Source organism: Odontesthes bonariensis, chromosome 2 (genome assembly GCF_027942865.1).
Source record: "Odontesthes bonariensis isolate fOdoBon6 chromosome 2, fOdoBon6.hap1, whole genome shotgun sequence".
NCBI lineage: Eukaryota > Metazoa > Chordata > Actinopteri > Atheriniformes > Atherinopsidae > Odontesthes > Odontesthes bonariensis.
In genome coordinates this window covers 4,530,032-4,551,016 of record NC_134507.1, presented here as the reverse complement: position 1 = coordinate 4,551,016, position 20,985 = coordinate 4,530,032, and the positions used below count along the sequence as shown (strand labels likewise).

Here is a 20,985-nt window from a genome sequence, read left to right as displayed (position 1 = left end):
AGCAGAGTGTGCACATGTAGCTGGTCCCGGCTTGGTCACCGCTGACAGAAATATAGATAACCCTCTGATAGGAGTTTTCTGGAAATAAGACAAAAATCAGCGAAGCAGGACAACTGTTGCTGATTCTCCATTCATCTGGATTATCAGCCCCTCTTTCGCGGTACTTTGCAAAGAGTCCAGGTGACGCTGCCAGTAAGTGCTGCCAACTAGTGTCCATCTCATGCAACAGCATGTCATTGTGCGTTACTCTGCTTGGCTACTTATGCTGAATTAGACAGACTATGATAAAATAATACAAAAGCAATAAACTACAAAAGAGAGAAAATAAAACAATAAAGTATCTCAACAAAAATACTTATTTTGTGGGTACCACACACACTGAGCTCTGCAGTGTGAAAAATCTGTCCTTTCATTTCATGTTTTCTTGTTAGTCTTCAGAAAAGCAACCCTGTTTAAATGCTGAATGTCAGATTTCAGCTATCAATATGACTCAGGTAACGTGGTAAGTGCAAAATTACAATCATATTAAGGTCACTGAATGTAATTTGGGATTTTGTAGAAGTCTTACAACTTAGAAAAATGTGTCACCATCTTCAATCAGCTCATGCTCAACTCAAAGATTTTTACACAGCTTCACTTTGGCCTCACATTGTTATTCTTGGAGGTAATGCGCAGCCACCAGTCTATGATTGCTTGCAAAGTGGTTGCGCATTACAAGCACAGCGTGGGCGTTCTTAGGTTGAACAAATACAGTGCTGCCCTAGATGGAAGTGCAAGAAGACATACATGGCCACATTTTTTACCCTGTTAATTATAAAAAAACTTATGGAGAAGCATGCACAAAGCCTATCAAGCCAATACAAGCTACTGATTTGAAAAACTTTAATGTAGTAATGACATGTACTGTAGTTGGCGACTGTGGGCTATTTAAAATGCCAGTATAAGACGGAGACATCGTATCTGCAGATTCTAAATCTTAAATAACTCAAATTGATATTGGATAATGATCATAATCCCTGCTTATCAGGAATGTCCAGTTTGTTACCTACCACAGCTGACTGTGTTTGATGCAGGCTATGTTTTTAATCTGCATTTAGAGCTGGAAAGTGTGATCTGATCACAAAGAGTCAGTCAAGCAGAAGCAATTGCGATACCGGGTGTAAATAGAGGCGCCTGGAGCGCCCACATGTGATCAAATGCTGACAGGTCTTTATGGCACACGGTGGAGCCATAACATAATGGCGTAGGTCCTCCTCATGCCAGAGAAAAGCTCTGAGCAGTCAGGCTGTGAGCAGACAGAACATCTGGTGGTCAGGGATATCAGGCACCAGAGGGTTGTGGAGAAGCGTCTCAGAAGATTGGCCTTGCTTCCCACTGTGCCGCTGGATTGGTGTCTGTGGAGTTTGGATGCTGGCTGAATACCTCAGGCTCTGCGCTGTGCTCTTTGAAGCCTTCCTCAGCAGTTTTTTGTTGGGCCCATTGCTGTGTGGCTTGGACAGCGTTGCTGCTGTAGGGGAATCCTGATGGTATATGGGATGCTGGTGAACAGAGAGTGTGTGTGTGTGTGTGTGTGTGTGTGTGTGTGTGTGTGTGTGTGTTGGGGATTGGAGGAGGGATGTTGATGGGTCTGCAAACTGTTTAGGTAGGTGGCAAGTGTCAAAGTAACAACAAGCACTGTAGCAAGATTAGGAGGAGTGTTACTCACTGTACATGTCAGTGGTTTTAATCTTTTGACTTGATCAGTGTATAAAATTATCAAGCTTTAGTTTATCAATGTTTTACACACACAAAAAAAAAAATCACTTATTGTAGGTTTATTGCAGAAATTCAATTGGTGGCGATCTAAAGAGAAAATGAACGAGTTTATATTCTAAAATATGAATAATTCCTTTAAATGCGGAAGAGAAGCAGCATCACATGCACACCTAATAACACAAGCTAGAGTCCTTCCACAGTGACTGATGCTTTCACCACCTCTCGAGTGTAATTTAAGTTGATGAGAAAAAAATCCAGCTGTCTCAGTAATGGATACTAAGTGGCTGTTAGGGTAAAAGGGAAAAAACAGTGAAAAATCTAAACACTATGGTGAAATATGATGCAAATGTGATTCATAACAAAGGAGCTAAAATATTTAAAAGGTCCTTAAATGCTTCATCAGAAGAGTAAAATGAAAGTCTAGGTGCGGTTATTTTTCATGCAGAGCAGCTATTTCTCAGAGGGATGCTGACATTTCTGCCTCAGAGTCTGACAGGAGCCTATTTGCAGCAATTGCTGCCGCCGTCAATGCACAGGGTATCTGCATAGTTACTAAATATTTATTCATGCAAAGTGTCAGTGGGTAGTATGCGGTGGCATTCAGTGCATTAGTGGGAATTTACCCCCACTAATCCACAATTCTTTCCCCCTCGCTTTCTGCTGAACAACATTTGTGTGGCTTCAGTTGTCCTGAAGTAGCGTCACATGACTAGCCCAAAGGACAGCGGCCGTCTGAGGGAAGTAACTATCTGTGTGGGTCACACGAAGAATTTAAGTGCAGACATGCAAAAGGATTTAGCTTTTTAACTCCCGGCAGGCTTAAACGTCCTGGATTTTAGGCCAGCAGCAATCATAAACATATATTCATGGTTGCACGCATGCATAAAAAATACATTCTGACACAACTACTGATAACATTATATCTTAACATTGCAATATTCTCCCTTTGGGGGACATTTTAGTGGAGCAAAGCCTCTTAACACTTAGAATTATTGCTCAGATGCTGCAAGCAAATTCCCACTCCAAAGGCTGTAACTTATATGTACACATAAATCATGTAACCCCTTAAAAATGATCAGGTTATGCTGGTTTCAGGCTTATTACTGCTCTGTGTGCAACACTGCAGGCTTATCATAGAGATAAATGCAGCTCAGGTCGAGCGGATAGATATGAGAGCAATTACTGGATAAGCATCTCACCTGCAACCGGCCGCTGTGAAATGGAGATCGCTGCTTAACTGAGCCGTGTTTGCCCACGAGGCTGTTGTCCAGACTCTGAACTAACTTTGTCCCACTTTACTCCTGACCCACACCAGCTGACCTACATGACAAGGAACCTACTAAAGGAAAGCCAATCTGCCAAATGCATTACGCTGTTTGTGGAGAAGCGTTTGCCTGCAGATCAATTTTACATGGAAAAATGTATTTGATCATGCTTACCTAATTTAGGAACCAACAAACATGAACAGTGTTGCTACTGGAGATGCCCAGTAGTAAATGTTCCTCTGAAAAAAATGTTGCTATTGCAAATGTAGACTAACCGCATTGGTACACTGAGCGTTGACAGTTACTCGAGAATTACCGTTTTAATGTTACTACTTTTACCAATTAGCATGAAAGCCACAGATTCAGTGACACACATTGCTTCATTTGGTCTAAATTTACACTTGAAAGACAAGAAAAGAAGTAAAGCGAGTCTTCACAGTTTTCAGATAGGAGATGGAGCAAAGACAGCTTTAGTTGAAGTCTCACCACTTCTCTTTTCTATTTGATACCTTCGTCAGCTTGAGCGAAGCTCAACGCTTCGGTGTTTCATTTTGTCACAACACATGTTGAAAGCAGTTTAATTTTTTCTGGCAAGCACACACAACAGCTTTTAGAATGAATCCTGATTGGTAGTGCTTAATAGGTGGCCAATAACATGTATTTAAACAAATCGCATTCCTTCATTCTAAGAAACTCATTGTTTGCCACAGAACCCACAATCGCTGTTGTCCATTGTTTGTTAAATTTAACGCTGTCAGAAACAGAAACAGCCAAAGTTGAAAATCAGCAAAACTGAACCAACATGGCATCCCAAATGATTTCAGATTTGAATGAAACAGTCCCTGTGAAAGTGCTCTGTTCGTACTGAAAACTGAACTGAAACACCACAGACTTTGCTCCTCTCTCCCCTTCTCACGTCTCAGGTCTTTATCATCTTTGTCTACTGTACATTTCCATGGTCTTCAGTCTTTTTTCTTTGTCTCTTTTATGTGATTTGCAAACCTCATAAACCAAAAACGTAGCAAAAGGATTCAAGTGAAACGCACCACTATGTCATGAAAATCTTATCTTAAGTTTGATAGCAGTAACACACCTGAAAGAGTCTGGATGGGGTTATGTTTCCCACTGTGTGGCATAACCTCTCATTTTAACAACAGCTGATAAACATCTGTGGACTGAGGAGACCAGTTATTGGACCTTTGTGAGAGGATTCTATTTGATCAGTAGTCCTGGGTCTTCTTTGTTGTTTTTTGCTTTTCATGATGGCCAGATGTTATCAATTGTTGAGAAGTCTGGACCGCAGGCATTTCAGCACTCTTTCAGACTCTTCTACAAAAAGTACATATATGTACTCAAGTGGTAAAAGGTACATATAGGTACCTTTTTTTCTACATGCTGGGGTACAACAGACAGTATGTGTTTGGCCCTAAAAACGGCAGTAGCCTAAATATTAATATGTTTAAATAATTATTTAGTATTTTTTTCAGTAGGCTAGTAGTTCTGTTTTTTAAATGTGAAGGTTTCACTGTTTCCTTAAGTGTTCAATGAAGATTTTATCTTTTAAGCCATTTTTGAGTATCCTTGAAATAAAATATATATTTTTCTAACTGCAGAGAGCTCTGACAGCCAATCACAACCTTTGTAATGTAGATTTTACAGACAAAGCTATCCAACGTGTGTCTGAAGTTCAAGTCAACAATGCCAGTGTTAAAATTGCTGTCACGAGTGTTATTTTGATGTATGCAGTTTTAAAGTTGGTGGAGAATGGAGTGTACTGTAATGGACAGTTTTACATTGCTTAAAGTGAAATTAAATTGAAATGTGAAAATAAAAAGAATACATTCTGAGAAATGTCAAAGTTACTACAAAGCCATGCTGTTGTATCAGAAGCAGAATGAGGATTGACATTGCATTGCTGAAATATGCAAGGCCTTTACTGGAAAAGATTGGGATTGATGGCGGCATCTACATTATACAGCTATCAAACAAAAGGTCACGCGTCTTTGCTTTTGAAAAACAGCAATGTAATGCTGTTAATGCTCAACACTAAAGCCTTTCACAACAAAGCCAGCCACCCGCTTACTTTAAAAAGCAAAGATTAGGACAGAACATATTAGACCCAGAGAGATGGGGAGCAACAGCAGAGAAAGATCCTGAGTAAACTCCAGCGCTTTACATTAAAATATAATGTAGTAGTAAGTGTCGTGACAGGTATCTAAGCGAATTTCATTGTAATGAGCTGGAGAAGATACAGAAAAGGAGATAGATGACACACATACACACACACACACACACACACACACACACACAAACATTAAATTACACTTTGCTGCTGTTTTGTGTTATAATGCCTGTCAAATATATATATATGAAATATCAAATAGAGCATAAACCTGATAGTAAACCTGATAGTTAACAGAAAAATGAATACAAATTTTAAATAACAAAATTAATACATAATTTTGATGCAGCCTCAAGTGCTTTAATGATTTATCTTATTGTTGTTGTGTAACCTGAAGCTTTGGTAGCCTCAGAGGATCACGTGATCAATCTGTTGGCGTCTCGATTTGCATGCGAGCCAGCAGCCAGTTTCTTTTTCCTCTCTCTCTTCTGTCCCTGCTCCTGCTCATGTCCCCCCTCACATCACTCTGTGATTCATTTTCAATTCAGAGGCTGATATGAAATATGAAAGAGCTGCTCTCTGGGGCAAAGACTATTCAACTATTAACTTATAAACATAAGCACATTCAGCAGCCACAATACTGTGACACTAAAATCATAAGCGAAACATGAACGGACTGTTTATGCAGCCCTTTGTCACCATTTCATATAACACAACAGTGATTCCATTAAGATCCACTTCGGGGAAATCTTCAACAAACATAGAATGATGTGCGTTAGATGGAAAAGCTTTGTATTCGTTTTGAATAGAGATGAGAGCAACTGGAAATCTGAGGAGAAAGGTGTCAAGAGCCAACAATCTATGTGATTGACAGGTGACCGTGGGGATGTGCAGCATGAAAAACACCATGGCAACAAGCCCCTGGCATCAACAACAGACAAAAAGCTGGAAACAGTAAGCAGCAAAAAGGCCAGCTGAGTAACAGAGTCGGAGTCCAGGAAACCTTTTACCATAGTGAAGCCCAGTTTCCCCCAGTGGAAAATGTTATTATTAATCCATTCTTAGGTCACTGATTTGAGATAGCGTTGGTTTGTTCTTATGTAATTACTTAAATGACATATTTATTCTATCCACTGTTTTTGTTTTCTTTACCCAAATTAAATTCTTATTGCTTCCACAATATCCCCTCAGAAACCTGCGAGCAACAATGAGCATTCATATGTTCATTTTGTGAGTGTTTCCGTCCAGCTTATTGGGACGCAAGATGAAATGGAGACTGAGTATGAGAGTTCAGAAAAGTGAGGGGTTTATTCAAAAAACAATGAACCAAAAGTCATATGCTGAAGTAAAACCAATGCAAAGGAGCAAAGTGAGCAACGGCGAGAGGTGTGATCTCCCTGAAAATCATAGCAGGCAGGCCTCTTTATCTCAACATCATTTATGCAAGAACATGTCGAAAGTCAAAAAAATGGGAGAAGATAAAAGGCCTGTGATTTTGAATAGTTTTTTTCTCTTAAAAATGTAATATCTAAGAGCTAAGTATATTGCACAGTACGATGGCTTTTGAATTCTGCATATTTGGGGGAAAAAAATCTGCAGCTCTGACCAGAAGATTACTATTTAATACCTCGCAATGATTGAACTTTGATTGAATTGCTTGTCATTTTGTATTACAATAGTGCAACACTGATTATTACATCACACATGCTCCACACATTCAATTAAGAAGTAGTATTTAAGTCCTCTTCACTTTGTGTACATCCTAATGCGTTTTAAATCCAGGCAGAAAACAGTTCTGTTTAGCTGTGCATATGACACCTGAAAGTATTTTATCTGCTCTCTTCACTTTTAAATTAATTAATTAATGATTATTTTTAATGGGTTTTTTATTTTTTATTTCTTTTTAATGATTTTATTGCCTTCTTGTGATTTTATGTAGCTGTAAATCTTTTTGAATTACCTTGTGTACGAATTGTGCTCTGTAAATAAAATTGCCTTTTTTTTTAAAATAGATTTCTATCATAATAAATGTTCAGAGCATAATTTGAGCCCCTCTTGTGGAACAGTTTATAGAGACTCTCTATAGACCTATATGATAAAACTGTGATGAGAGCAGAGTAAGAATGCAGAGCCACTTCTGAAGCTCTAAATATCAGTAGGAGCACAGTGGCCTCAATAGCTGTGAAACTGAAGAGAGCTGAAACCACAAAGCACCTCTCTAGGGTTGGCCATCTGCCCAAACTGAGTAACTGGGCTGTAAGTGCTTTGGTCAGAGAGGCGACCAAGAACCCAATCAGTTATATAACAGAGCATCAATCCTCGCACAGAGATGGGAGAATAGGGATGGGAAATAATAAGATTTTCATGATTCCAATTCCATTTTCGATTCTGCTTAACGATTCGGTTCTTTGTCGGTTCCCTTATCGATTCTCATTTGGAGAAAAAGGACAACAAACCGGTCGATTAGCATCAACTTTGTTTAGTTTAGAAGTAACACGAGTCATGACCTCACAAACCCAACAACGGTGAGGTCCACATTGGTCTATCCTGGCCTGGGTAATTTAACTCTTCCTGCTCTGGTGAAAGGAGAAGCTGGAGGTAGAGGTGAACTGGGGGTAGTACCACCAGCCTCTGGCTCTGAGCCAGTCAGGCTCTGTCTCTCATGATTTCATCTAAATGTAATGCCTGAGAAGGCATTCATTTAACCTTAACCGTTACTAACAGCAGCTTTTACAATGAGGCAAATGGTGCTAACATGATAGGCAGTGTTTGTTTGTTAGTTAGTTAGTTACCTGCAGTGTTAGCCGAGGACATGCTAACGTTGCTAACGTTGCTGGGTTCAGATTCACCGACGTTAGTCCGGAGCAGATCGAAAACGCGACATTCATTCATAGTTATTGCATGTTGGTAGTATTTCCTCCCTTTGGTGAAATATTCACTTTGCAAGTTGCCCTGTTGTCGTCTTTTTTAGGGATGTGTAATCAAACTTTCGAGCGTTTGTACCGCTTGGGCGCCATGTTTACTGTTGGCTGCGCTGGACTCGCCATGCAACGCTGTGTGGTGATGTCATCCAGTGGAATCGATAAGGGAATCGTTTGCAAAATCGCCGAACGATTCCAAGGAACTGAAACACTGGGAACCGGTTCTCAACTAGAACTGGTTCTCGATTCCCATCCCTATGGGAGAACCTTCCACGACGAAAACTATCTTTGCATCATCCAAACCCTGTGGGACAGGGCTGAACTCCAAACACATCACAAACTGAACCCTGCTCATCACCTCGACAGACCGTCCCCCGTGATGAAAAGCAGCGGCAGCATCATGCAAGAATGCTTCTTACCAAGTGAGCACCGGGAGACTGAGGATGGATTAATAAAGCCAAATGTATTTGAATTTGTGTCATGAGGTCCTACACACAATCAAGTGTGAAAAAAGAAAAAAGAGTCACCAGACTTTCCATAGCAAATCAATTCCCTTGACCTATCACAGAACCTGAAAGAAGATGTACCATTTATTCATATGAGAGCAAGTAAAAAAATGTATGTACCCACTAGTAAAGCCACCCTCTTTTTTTTGTGGATTATCATTTCGAAGCCTAGATTTAGTCATATTGGCTGTTGCCATTTTAGTTTTTGATGGACGACACAAACAGGGGGCAGATCTATGCCCCCCTGTATGATCGTAACTTGTCTATCACAAGGCCACAGACTAAATAAGAAAGTGTTTACTACGATAAGAAATCCAAAAGAAATTGCAGGAGAATTTTCTAATAGAGTTCTTCACAGTTGGAATTCTTTTAGCATTCCCCTGCTGGTCTTTAAAACAAATCCCATTTCAAGGGTGTGTGTCCACATTGCATTTTTAACCAAAAGAAAAGCGCTGGCAAAGCACTGGGATGAAGAGCTCCCAAGTGCCTTGTAAGCACATTTCATCCAAAAAGCAGTACCTCTCATGTGAGAGTTGGCACAGCTGACAACACATTATGAAAAAAAAAAATCACTAAAAACAAAAGGGACTTTTTTCTTTCTTGTAATTGTTTCTGTTATATCATACAACTACAGTTCAAGATGGACAGGAACACAAGTGCTTCTCCACTATTTTCAGTTACCAAGGGGATGAATTGCACACGTGTGACTGTATCCCTGAGAAGTGGCTAAAGTCACAACACCAGCGCTTTTCTGAAAATCAGTTGATTTTCAATTAGAAACACAAGTCACAACCACACAAAAAAACAGCAGAGAGCTCTGAAACGAGACGCCGAGTGCAGCTGTGTTGCCACACATGCGCTCTTCTTTTCAGAAGCAGCTGAAAACACACAACGTCACTTAGGAAAAAAAGAACACATGGCCCAAGGCACTTCCACATTGGCTTCAAGTTTCAGACCCTGAGGCTATATCCATCCTCAATAAACAGTCTATGTTAGAAACGAGGGCAGATCTGGTCATCATCCGTGCCACACCACTACCCTGCTGTCCGGATTAAAGTCCCTGCACCAACACACTCATTTTGCTTTGACAATAAATAGTGACTCTCTCTGGGTACTCCAGCTTCCTCCCAAAAAAAAACATGCAGGTTAGGTTAATTGGTTTCTCTAAAAATTGTGCTTAGGAGTGAGTGTGAGTGTGTGTGTGGTTGTTTGTCTCGTTTGTCTCTGTGTGGCCCTGTGATGGACTGTCCAGGGTGTACCCCGCCTCTCGCCCGATGACTGCTGGGATAGGCTCCAGCCCCCCCGTGACCCGATCGACGGTATGGAAAATGGATGGATGGAATAAATAGTGACCACAATGGATGATTCAAATGTATCCAAGGAGTTGTGATGTGTAACATGTAACGTGAAAAAAAAAAGGTATATCTTCTTTCAGTTCTGAGGTTTTCCATTTCAGGATGTAAGCAAATCATCTGGTCTTTACCAGGTTTTAAAATTCAACAAATTCTCCCACAGACCAAAAACATTGCAGGTTAATTGGTGATCCTAAATGAACTCTAGGAGGGCGTTTGAGCGCGGTTGGTTGTTTGCGTCTGCGTTGGCTCTGTAATGGACTGGCGACCTGTTGCCTAGGAATGGCAATTGATAAGATTTTTACGATTCCAATTCCATTTTCGATTCTGCTTAACAATTCGGTTCTTTGTCGATTCTCATTTGGGGGCAAAACGGTCGATTAGCATCAACTTTGTTTAGTTTAGAAGTAACACGAGTCATGTCCTTACAAACCCAACAACGGTGAGGTCCACATTGGTCTATCCTGGCCTGGGTAATTTAACTCTTCCTGCTCTGGTGAAAGGAGAAGCTGGAGGTAGAGGTGAACTGGGGGTAGTACCACCAGCCTCTGGCTCTGAGCCAGTCAGGCTCTGTCTCTCATGATTTCATCTAAATGTAATGCCTGAGAAGGCATTCATTTAACCTTAACCGTTACTAACAGCAGGTTTTACAATGAGGCAAATGGTGCTAACATGACAGGCAGTGTTTGTTAGTTAGTTACCTGCAGTGTTAGCCGAGGACATGCTAACGTTGCTGGGTTCAGATTCACCAACGTTAGTCCGGAGCGGATCGAAAACGCGACATTCATTCATAGTTATTGCAGGTCCACATCAGCAATGATCTTAGAGATGCACTTGTTGATGCCTATCAATCTAGGAAGGCTATTTCTAAACAATTTAATCCTTTCAAAACATTCATTTCAGTTGCCAGTCGCCCCAGGTGTGGATGTCTCCATAGGTTTGCCTCAGATTGTGCAATGCTCAGAGAAACTGTAAACTCCCGCCCCCCCCAGGCTGGAAAAATATTACTTGTGTTTGGAAGGGTTACCAGGAAAAAAGCTCTTGTCTCTAAAAAGAACATGGCAGCATTGCTTAGGTTGACAAATTTGAATCTAAACAAACCACTGGACCTTTGGGACAATGTCTTTTGGATAGTCGAGACCAAAGTGGAGATATTTGGCCACAATGCGCAGCAACATGTTTGGAAAAAAAATCAAACACAGCATATCAGTGCAAACATCCCATACCAACTTTCAAGCACATAAGGGGTGATGATTTGGGCTTGTTTGGGCAACTTGCAGGCTTTGACTCAGGTATGAACTCCTCTGGATACCAAAATAGTCCAAAAGTCAAATATGAGGCCGTTTGTCTGACAGCTACAGCTTAGGCTGTAGAAATCACAAATCTTCAACAGAATGACTGAAAACTAAAAAAAAAATCAAGGTGTTGCAATGACCCAGCCGAAGTCCAGATGTCGACCTTATTGAAATGCTCTGATGGAACTTCTGAGAGTTGTATATAAACTTGCCCACAAACCTTAATGAATTTAAGCAACATTGTAAAGAAGTGTGGGCCAAAATTCCACCGCAGGATGTCTGAGACTGATATCGCATGCAGAAAATGACCGCTTCGAGTTTTAAATCATAGAGCGTATGTTGTTTTTACATCATTTTAAGTAATGACGAGATGATTTTTTTTTTTTTACTACGTCCTGACGGAGCAGGACAGAGGTCTTCAGCTGCTGGTCGTACTGTCTGCTCTTGTCGTCTCACCATCTCAGGCGAGGGATATAAACACCGGGGTTTCTGGGGGTTAAACACTTTCATGTTCCAGTCTCAAAGAGCACTCCCAAGACACAAGTGCCACTTCAACAAAGGTACGACGGCCTTTGTGTTGTGTTGTCTGTGCCCGCACGCGGGTTGTATTTTTGGTATTCACTCTATGCAAACTTATCCACTCCTTTGTAGCTGTAATGTGCTGTTGTATAAATGCACGCATATGTGTGCATCCTGGAACATACAAGTGTGTTCACTCATCCCAATTCAAGTGGTGCCAGGTGTGTGTTAGTGTCTCTGTAATAATGTGTACGTGTGTGTGCATGTGTGTGTGGGGTGAACATGTGCATAATCACATACACGCATATACACAGAGGTGAATAGAATTCACACCATCATTGTCCAGGCTCCATTGTGTGTGGCTAAATGAGACAGAAGAGTAGATGGGAGGCTTTAGTGTTCTGCTAACAATGCAGCGCTGTACAACACAATACAATTCAGACACGCACTGACACTCACTGAGCGCTCTGCAGACATCCCATTGTAAATCCAATGAATAATAATTTAAGAGTGAATAAGTTTGGGCTGTTTGTTCTGAGCAGCCATTGTTGTCTTTGCAGAGTTTAAAGCAAAAATAAAAAAAAATAAAATAAAAAAAAGCTGCCTAATAAAGCCCCGGCAGTAAATCTTTGCGTTACAAATTGACAGTGTAATTATGTGGAGCAGTGTTAAAGAAAGGCAATAATTACAGTGCACGAGCGCGCACATGTGTGTGTGTGTGTGTTTGTGTGCGAGATTAGGGTTGAAAAGGAAGATGGAGGGATAAGATCCTCGCTGAGGTGGAGCAATAAAAAGGTGGGGGATAAAAAAAAAAAGGTATAACGCTTCTGTTATCATGGTTTAATTAAAACTAATCCCAAGGGCAGACCTGTGCACGCGTGTGGGAGTGTGTCGCGTGTTGACATATGTGTTTGGGACAAGTGTGAAATCACCATTCGTATCCAGCTCTGCTCTATACATTCAATAATATTTTCTAACAAAAGCCACCTTCCACCACGAGCCTGAATACAGAGAGTGTGCGGGCGAAGTGGAGTGATGAGTGACAGGGCGTTCTTCTACGGTCAGTGTGATGAATTATTTTCTCCCCGGTCAGAGGGAGTGTGGGTGCTGATTGGATTTTTTACACCACGGATATGAGGATGCGCACGGATTGATGGGGGTGTCAGTTTGATCCTCTCCCTTCATTAGGACGATAATAAGCTACATTTGGAATTCAGCGTTTGCTTCTGAAAACTCACTTACCCACACAATCATATTGCTGCACTGAAATACAGTTGAGTTTGATTGATTCCCCCTGACATGAGGGCTGGTCTCACCTTATTGTGATTCGGCTTTGTTTCCTTTATCATCAGTGTAGAGAAAATAGAAAACTGAACGGTGTGTTCCTTAACAAAATGAGGTTATCAGTGGGACCAATAAATGAAATAGCAAAAAGGAAAAAAAAAAAGAGCAAAGTAGGTTACTTTTCATTGCCATAAGTGTTTTTTCAACAGCTTACATCATGAGTCACAGAATAAAGAGGTAAATCAGCTAAATATATGCTATATTCTATTTTCCTACTGATTTACAGTAATTGTGTTTTAAAGCACATAGGAACATTCACACGTCTTTACAATCGCTTTTATGTGTTCATAGTTTTAATGAACAGGTCAGCAGCTTAGTCAACCATCACTCAGTCAGACACGAATGACAAACAGATAGACAGCTGAGTTACAGGTGGTTGGAAAGATAGCAAATATATGGTATGTGTATATATATATATATATATAATGAGCCACAGGGATAAGGGTTAAGTAGGATATCATTATTTGCCACATATATGGCAAATAATAATTTATCTATTAAATTAAGCTACTCTTTTTTTTTTTTTGAACGATACAATGTTAAAAACTGTATTGGCTTGACATTTTCCAGGTGCAGAGCGACATGTAGAATCTGTGAGAAGCAAAGAGAAGAAAACTTAAAGACTTTTTCACAAAATACACGTTGGACGTATGCTGAAGCCTTCTAAGTCTTTCGTAAATATGTTCTATTTTCAAGACTGGCCGGAACTTTATGGGAGTCTTGAAGACTTTTTTTTATGGGAAATTTAAGAAGATGTTAACAGCCCCTGTATTTTTTTTTTTTTTAATCATACTGTGAGATAGAAATCAATTAAATTTTAATGTAACTAATTGTAACTATGTGTCTTTACATAATCCTCTCGTTTAGTGGCAAAAACATATTTTTATAGTATAATTTCTGACACAGATACAAAAGAACGTGCAGAAACAGAAATGTTTAATCGTTTCACAGTCATCTATACCTAGCATGACTTATGATTTATCCCGTTTATCGGTTCCCATGAAAATGCTAAAAACTGCTACAAAATTGAGCATTTCTTTCAGTGCAGATTTGGTTTAATTTAGGACACTAATGTTGTATTCAAGACGTCTTTTAGAAGTATTGCCGGCTTATTGTGTGCAATATACTGGTTGAACTGATGTAAAACATAATTTACTACAGCCTCTTATATACATCCTGTATCCCCCTCTATTTTATTGATGTATTTATATATATGTATATACATATGAGTCTTTGTAATGATGTGGAATTCTTTGAGCTATAAATTCAGACTGTACAATGTGAAAATTTCATTCTACAACTTCAGTATAACTATTTTGATTTTGCACCTCTTTGAGGAACTCTGTAAACACCAATTTAATCAGTTATCAGTTATCACTGATGCTACTAACATGTAAGCAAATGGTTGTCTACATCCACCCTGCAGACATGAAGCCACATTAGAGTTCTGTGTTTGTGGTCACATAATAATGTACAGTAGAGATGTCATGATTGTGAATCTTTTGTAGGCAATCAAAAATAATACAAATCATACAGATAATTGTGATTAACAACTGATTTAATCTGTTCACTAATATGGAACTTTTATACGACAAACCTTGAAAAATTCAGTGATTTATTCAACTCTCATAAAGAATAACATTATTTACTGAAGATAAATCAGATGATATCATTAAAATGACATGTACTGTTAATTTTGACAGGCCTAACCAATGCTGACTCTTTTAGAGCTCTGATCCACACACTTTTCAACCCAATGTTTCATACTTGCATGTATTTCCCGGGACATTAACAGGACTGCAGAGAGCTGAGCTGTCCGACATTTTTTCATATATACATCTCTCTCATCTCATTTTTCATTTGGTTAAGCTTAAGCTGGTGTTTGGGGTTGCTTCAGGTGGCCGTGAGTTTGAAATGTTGTATTTAACCAACAGGGAAGCAATCGAGGGATAAACTAAGAAGAGGCAAAAGCAGATGAACTATCATTCTTATGGCATCATCAACTACATCAAAAAGAAAAGAATGCAAAAAAAAATGCTAAGAATGTTTTGAATTGAAAAGCTTACACTGCATGTACCGAACACTTTAAGAATGTTGGACAGACTTTGAGCCTCGCTCAACTTGAACTTTGAGTCCATTCACCTCACAGCACTGATCTGTTCAACAGGACTCAAAGCCATAAACAAACAATCAAAGTAGCACAAGCGGCTCCTCAGTGGAGGTGCAGCAGTCACAACATTAAAGTGGAAAGTTCGGATTTCATTTCATGGCAAATTAATCTATGGAAAAACAGAAGCTCAACAGAAGAACTGTGGAATCTGTGTGCAGACACACTCTGACCAAAACACTTCAAGTGACTTTTGCTGTTCTGTAGTAGATAAACTGATCAATACAAATAAAATGTTTCAGAGAAGCTCTGAGAACTTCAAATCTCCATAACCCCAACAAGTTCCAATTCAGTGCAGTGCACTATAACATAGCAAATGCAATTCAACTGTCTGTCTTTTTCTTTTTTATCGTGGACTCAAGAATTTTACACAAGTCCTTCTTGCCTTGGCAAGATAAGCAAGACATTTGAGTTAAGTCTCCAGAAGGAATGGACTCGGTTCAAGCGCCATCTTCAGTTTGTTAAATCTAATGATGAGGCCAACAATTACGTTTGAAGAATACACAAGGGCAACTGCGTATGGAAGATAAAAATGTGTTGCAAAAAGAACGTGTTTTAACCCTGACCAAGTTATGTTAGAGCCAAAATGTTTGACCGCCTGTTGGTCTCATGTCACACAAAGTCTTGTGGTTGATGGCCTAACTGCTCCATCCGCTCCCAAACCTTCCTCTTTATGAGGACTTTTTGGCTTCTTTTTTTTTTAATTCAAATATTTATTAGTGTTTTAGTTGGTACAAGACAAATACAGTATCACAGACCACATGTTTACATTCTGAAGATGAAAAGCAAAAGTCAGTGCATGCATGTCTAAAAAAACCCCAAAAAACATCAAAAAACAAAAAACAAAAGCATGCATCATTAAATACACCTCTCAGGTACCAGTAACAATACATTCAACACATATTTAACATTTTGTTAGGCTTATTTTCCAATCAAATAACTATTTATTGTGATATATGACCAGAAATGATCCCACACTGATACTATAGTACTTATTGGCTTCTTAAAGAAAAGACTGATCTGATCTGATGTGGAAACGCTCATATGAGACCCTTCTGCCTCTTGCAGGGGCGGCACTTTACAGGATGCCTTGATCAGGAAAGGCTCACAGGTTCTGTAGTATCTTACTGAGAGGATAATCAAATAGGAAATCAGCTTAAATCAGCAAGACTAGTGAACCACAGAAATCTGTGAGTGAAGCTCATGACAAGTTCGTTTAGCAAATATATTTGGTTCAATCAGAGGTCAAAGCTTTCGCTATTTTTAATGTCCTCATCATTTGGACTTTTCTCAAAGAAGAATATTTAAGTAGATCTGCAAATTGCCTCTTACCTGCCATATCGGTGGCGAAGGGTCGGTCGGGTCTCCAGCCGGTGTACCAGCCCACAACTTTACCCCCAGACACCAGGGGTCGCTCATATGTGCGGCCACCCACAAATCCCACCGGCCAAACAGAGACGCCTCGAGTGCTTCGCATCTGCAAAGAGGAAGAAGGAAATGGGATTAGTTCTACCAGGTTTTTGTTTTTAAATCTGAACAATCTTTTAACCACAGAACAATTTACAATGACAGAAATTATCATTAACGACATGGAAACTTTGGTATGCCACTGAGAAACCTACGTTCAAAGGAGGACATTTTAAACTAGTTCTACCAGGTTGTACACATCCATCTTTACTGAATGTATGGTTTCCAAATAGAATACGCCTGGTCTTTGGTTAGTTATTTAAAAAAGATCGGCAGGACACAAATCCCCTTAAAAATCTTTGGTTGAAAATAAAATAAATCAGCTTTGGTGGAGCCAGACATGATAGCAAGGCCTTCAGGTGAGATTCAGCCTGAGGGGGCAGCAAAGGCCCAAGAGTCAGAGAGCAGGTTTGTAACATTGCCTTTGAAATGATTTGCTTGTGTGTCTCTTACCACAAGTGATTCAACATCTTTAATTTCCATCTTAATTGTGGGTGAGAGCAGAATGAAGAGTCTCTATTGCAAAGTGAATATAAGACTAAATGAATCTCACAACACACAGCTGGAAGCAGTGCAACTGGAAATGATACGAGATAAAAGACTGGAAGTGTGGGATGGGACCAAAACTGTGCAAGGACAGTGAGTTTTTGTGTGGAAAAAAGACACATCTGTACCGTCGTGTGCTAATGCAAGTATATGTGTGTGTCTGTGTTTTAATATATTTCCCAACCCTCTCCGCCCTGAAGCCCGATCGTTCTGACTGCATCTCATCGCTCACTTATGCAGCCTCCAGCCAGTCGCTCAGGACAAAGCAACAAAATAAAACCAAATCAGTTAGCGGCACTGCATTACTGCGGTCAGACATCACACCGACTTCTAGCTTTTAAGGCCACAGATTAAAGGGGAACTCCGGGGCATTTGAAGCGCGTTTCCATTGCTAGAGGTTGTCAAATACTGACAGTAGGACACAGACAGGTGCAAATCGGCGCTCCCTGTGTGGAGATCGCGCTGTTCGCGCAGCCTGTCATGCGAGGCTAATACGTGGTGGCTAAGGGGCAAATGCTAACCCTTCCACGTAAAACAACAACTTGCACACAGCAGAAACGTCACACCACTTTATAACCCATCCGACAATAAAGTCACAAGCCTTACCATCAAAACCATATGCATGGTTCTCACATTACTGGCATGGGAACGTTACAAAACAACTTTATAAACAGCATGTAACTCACCGGCTGGTTGTAGGCTCGCGCATGTGAAAGCCCAAAAGAGTCGATGGACGATAATCCCATATACAAAACAATTATCTTCTCTAGAAAAACTGCGTTCAAGTATTTAAAACATTACAACAATACATACCCAGTAATATTGTTTAATCTTTATGAGAGTTGAATAAATCACTGAATTTTTCAAGGTTTGTCGTATAAAAGTTCCATATTAGTGAACAGATTAAATCAGTTGTTAAAGGGGAACTCATGACAAAGCAACAAAACCAAACCAAATCAGTTAGCGGCACTGCATTACTGCGGTCAGACATCACACCGACTTCTAGCTTTTAAGGCCACAGGGAACCAACTTTATATACAACACAGTGTTTGTGGAGGATTTAAAGCACTGTGCAAACTTCCAAGCAATCATATCAGAGGAGACTGATGTAAAACAAAAACCCAGCTGTGTGTACCATGATCAATGGAAAAATCTAAATTCTCTTAAAAATCTGGCATTTCTGACCTGCAAATACCAGTGATAGTTTTGTGCGGTGTTTGTCTAATCAGGTGAGGGAAAGGTTATGTCATTACTGATGTGGGTGAATTGTCAATCTGTAATTGACGGCCTAATTAAATGATGTCTGCCTCAAAGAAAATATCTACTGAGCCTTGCCAGAGCTCAATATCAAATGGAAAACTGTCAACGGAGTTGTGTGTCAGCCACAAAGCGCTCACACTGTAGGTCACTACTGATTACTCTGTAAAACACTGGATTTATGTGGAATCAGAAAGAATATCCCCTCATTAGCATACTGTAATAAGAGACCTTCTTATTCCTTTCTATGTAATTCCTCATATTAACTACTTTTTGTGTTAATATAAGGAGGTGTGGATACATCTACCGTATATTAAACTTAAAATAATAGTTCAATGAACGAAAGAGAAACAAAACTAATACAGACTAATACAAAGAACCGGAGTTACGTCAAGTAACTTGACACGAGACAAGGCTACAACTGAGAACAAGCCAAGGAAATGGCATTACACTGTATCCTACAGACTGTGTTTGACCACAGTTTCTAATAAGCACGACTTTCTTAAGGCTAGTTTATTATTGACTGGACACAGACATTAGCTCCATCTGGCAGGACTGAGCGTGAGCAGCCAGCTGTCTTGTAGACAGTTCAAATCGAATTGTCTTGTCTGTTACTTGCCATTAGTCATTCCTATCTGAAATGCTATGGTCAGTAAACATGTGTTTGTAATAAAAGGTAAAAAAAAAAAAGAAGAAAAGAAAGTGACCTGTGCCAACACCTTCATTAAAAATTAACAAATGCACCAATATTGTTGTTCCCATCAGTGCAACTGGAGCCAGAGCTGATAGATCCACACAACTACAGCGGAGTAATTAGACGGAGGATTACAAACTTTTTAGCTGCTGCAGTGTTAAAAGGGCCCATGATCGTAGACTTTACAAATTTATAGATAAACTTCTTTTTTAGGTTAACTCCCCTTACAAGGCAGCAGAAGGCTACTCTTCAACACAATAATATATTCTCTTCCAGCGATAAATCAAAACGCGTGTTGACACTTCGGGTCTGGAGGAAGTGAACTACCTGCAGCTGAGGGTGGGAGGAAACACAAATATGCAAAACCTGAGAAAGTCAATATTTGAATTTATTTGAAAGTTAAGCAGAAATATCATGACTTCTGAAGAATTTTAATATATTGTTTCATTTCCAATATTTCCTTCATCATCGTGGCAAAAGTTGGGGAAGACGCTGAGCATACCACCAATCAAATGGAAACAAACAGCCACATCCAATGCACCCAACATGCATATTATTGAACTATCTAAAATCCCAAGATCCCATCCAAGATTTTTTTTTTTAAAGAACCTGGGCCCCAAACCATCGTGCTACCGTTTGGCTTTTTCTGTGGTAACCAATTCACAAATTGCAGTGGTGGAACATAACTCGTGATATTTTTCAAATACTGCTTTAAAACAAAAAAATACGAGGTGCATATTGTGTGGGCAGAATAGGCTATAAAGTTTGTACTTTAATGTTTAACTGCAGCTAACATACAACCACCCCAGGCTGGTTCTGGGGGCGAGGCCAAAGGACCAGACTCAGTGAGTTTCCATCCAAGGCTTTGGTAACTTGTGACTTTGAAACAACAATTTAATCAATAGTCATCAGTGACTTCATATAATAATTTGAATATTTTCCTATGCTAAAATACAGGAATTTCATCATTTCACCTTTTTAAATTGAATTTCCTCCTTTATTGGGTAACATTTTATCATTAAAAGATTTGGACAAAGCAAACATTGACAATTAGTTACTCTGAGCTCAGGTACCATTTTCTGAAATCTTACAGACCAAATAATCAATTCAGTTCAATTCATCAAATCATCACAAATTTTCAGCCTTTTATGTAATGGTTGGGCGACAGCTCAATCATGTACTGTAAAAGAGTAAATTACTTATGTGTGTCATTAAATGTCTGCTATAATGTTGTCAGTTTAATAATATAAAAGCATTTGGGGTTAATTGGTCACAATGCTTTGATTACAGCTTCTGAATTATGCTGAATCGCTCTTCCTTAACACTCTCACAGCATATATTTTGCTTGTAAAAGATTATTTGTGCAGCACTGTAGCCCCTGAATACTTCTACTTGTCTTTCACTGCAGGCCAATTAAAACTTGAAAATTACAAGATGGAGCGGAGGAAATGTTTCACTGGCAGCAAACTTTAACTAGCTTTCGGGGGCCTGGAATTAGGCTGAATCACTGCTGTGTTGCTGCAGAGATAAAGAACAGGAAATTGCCAGTTATTTATATAACACTGTCAGAAATGATAACTGTAACTTATTCATCTTCGAATAAATAACATGATTTGCTGTGACTTTATCTCTGTACACAGCAGAATGAAAGGAAGTGGATAAAGTGAACATTTCGTTAGTGTCTGACCTCACTTCTGTCTCTGCAACAGCAGCGAGCATCTTCTCCTTTCCTTCACCCTCCTTATCTCCTCGTTTTTCTGTCTCTGCTGCCTCAC

The 20,985-nt window shown here is 39.6% G+C and overlaps 1 protein-coding gene across 1 annotated transcript in view; it reads right to left on the bottom strand.

Moving 5' to 3' along the window:
* The window catches only part of b3gat2 (beta-1,3-glucuronyltransferase 2 (glucuronosyltransferase S)), a 60,415-nt gene that overhangs the window by 12,656 nt on the left and 26,774 nt on the right, over positions 1 to 20,985 (bottom strand). The window contains exon 2 of the mRNA XM_075474617.1: positions 16,579 to 16,723. Within this exon, the coding sequence (XP_075330732.1) occupies positions 16,579 to 16,723 (145 nt within the window). The remainder of the gene's footprint in view (positions 1 to 16,578; positions 16,724 to 20,985) is intronic.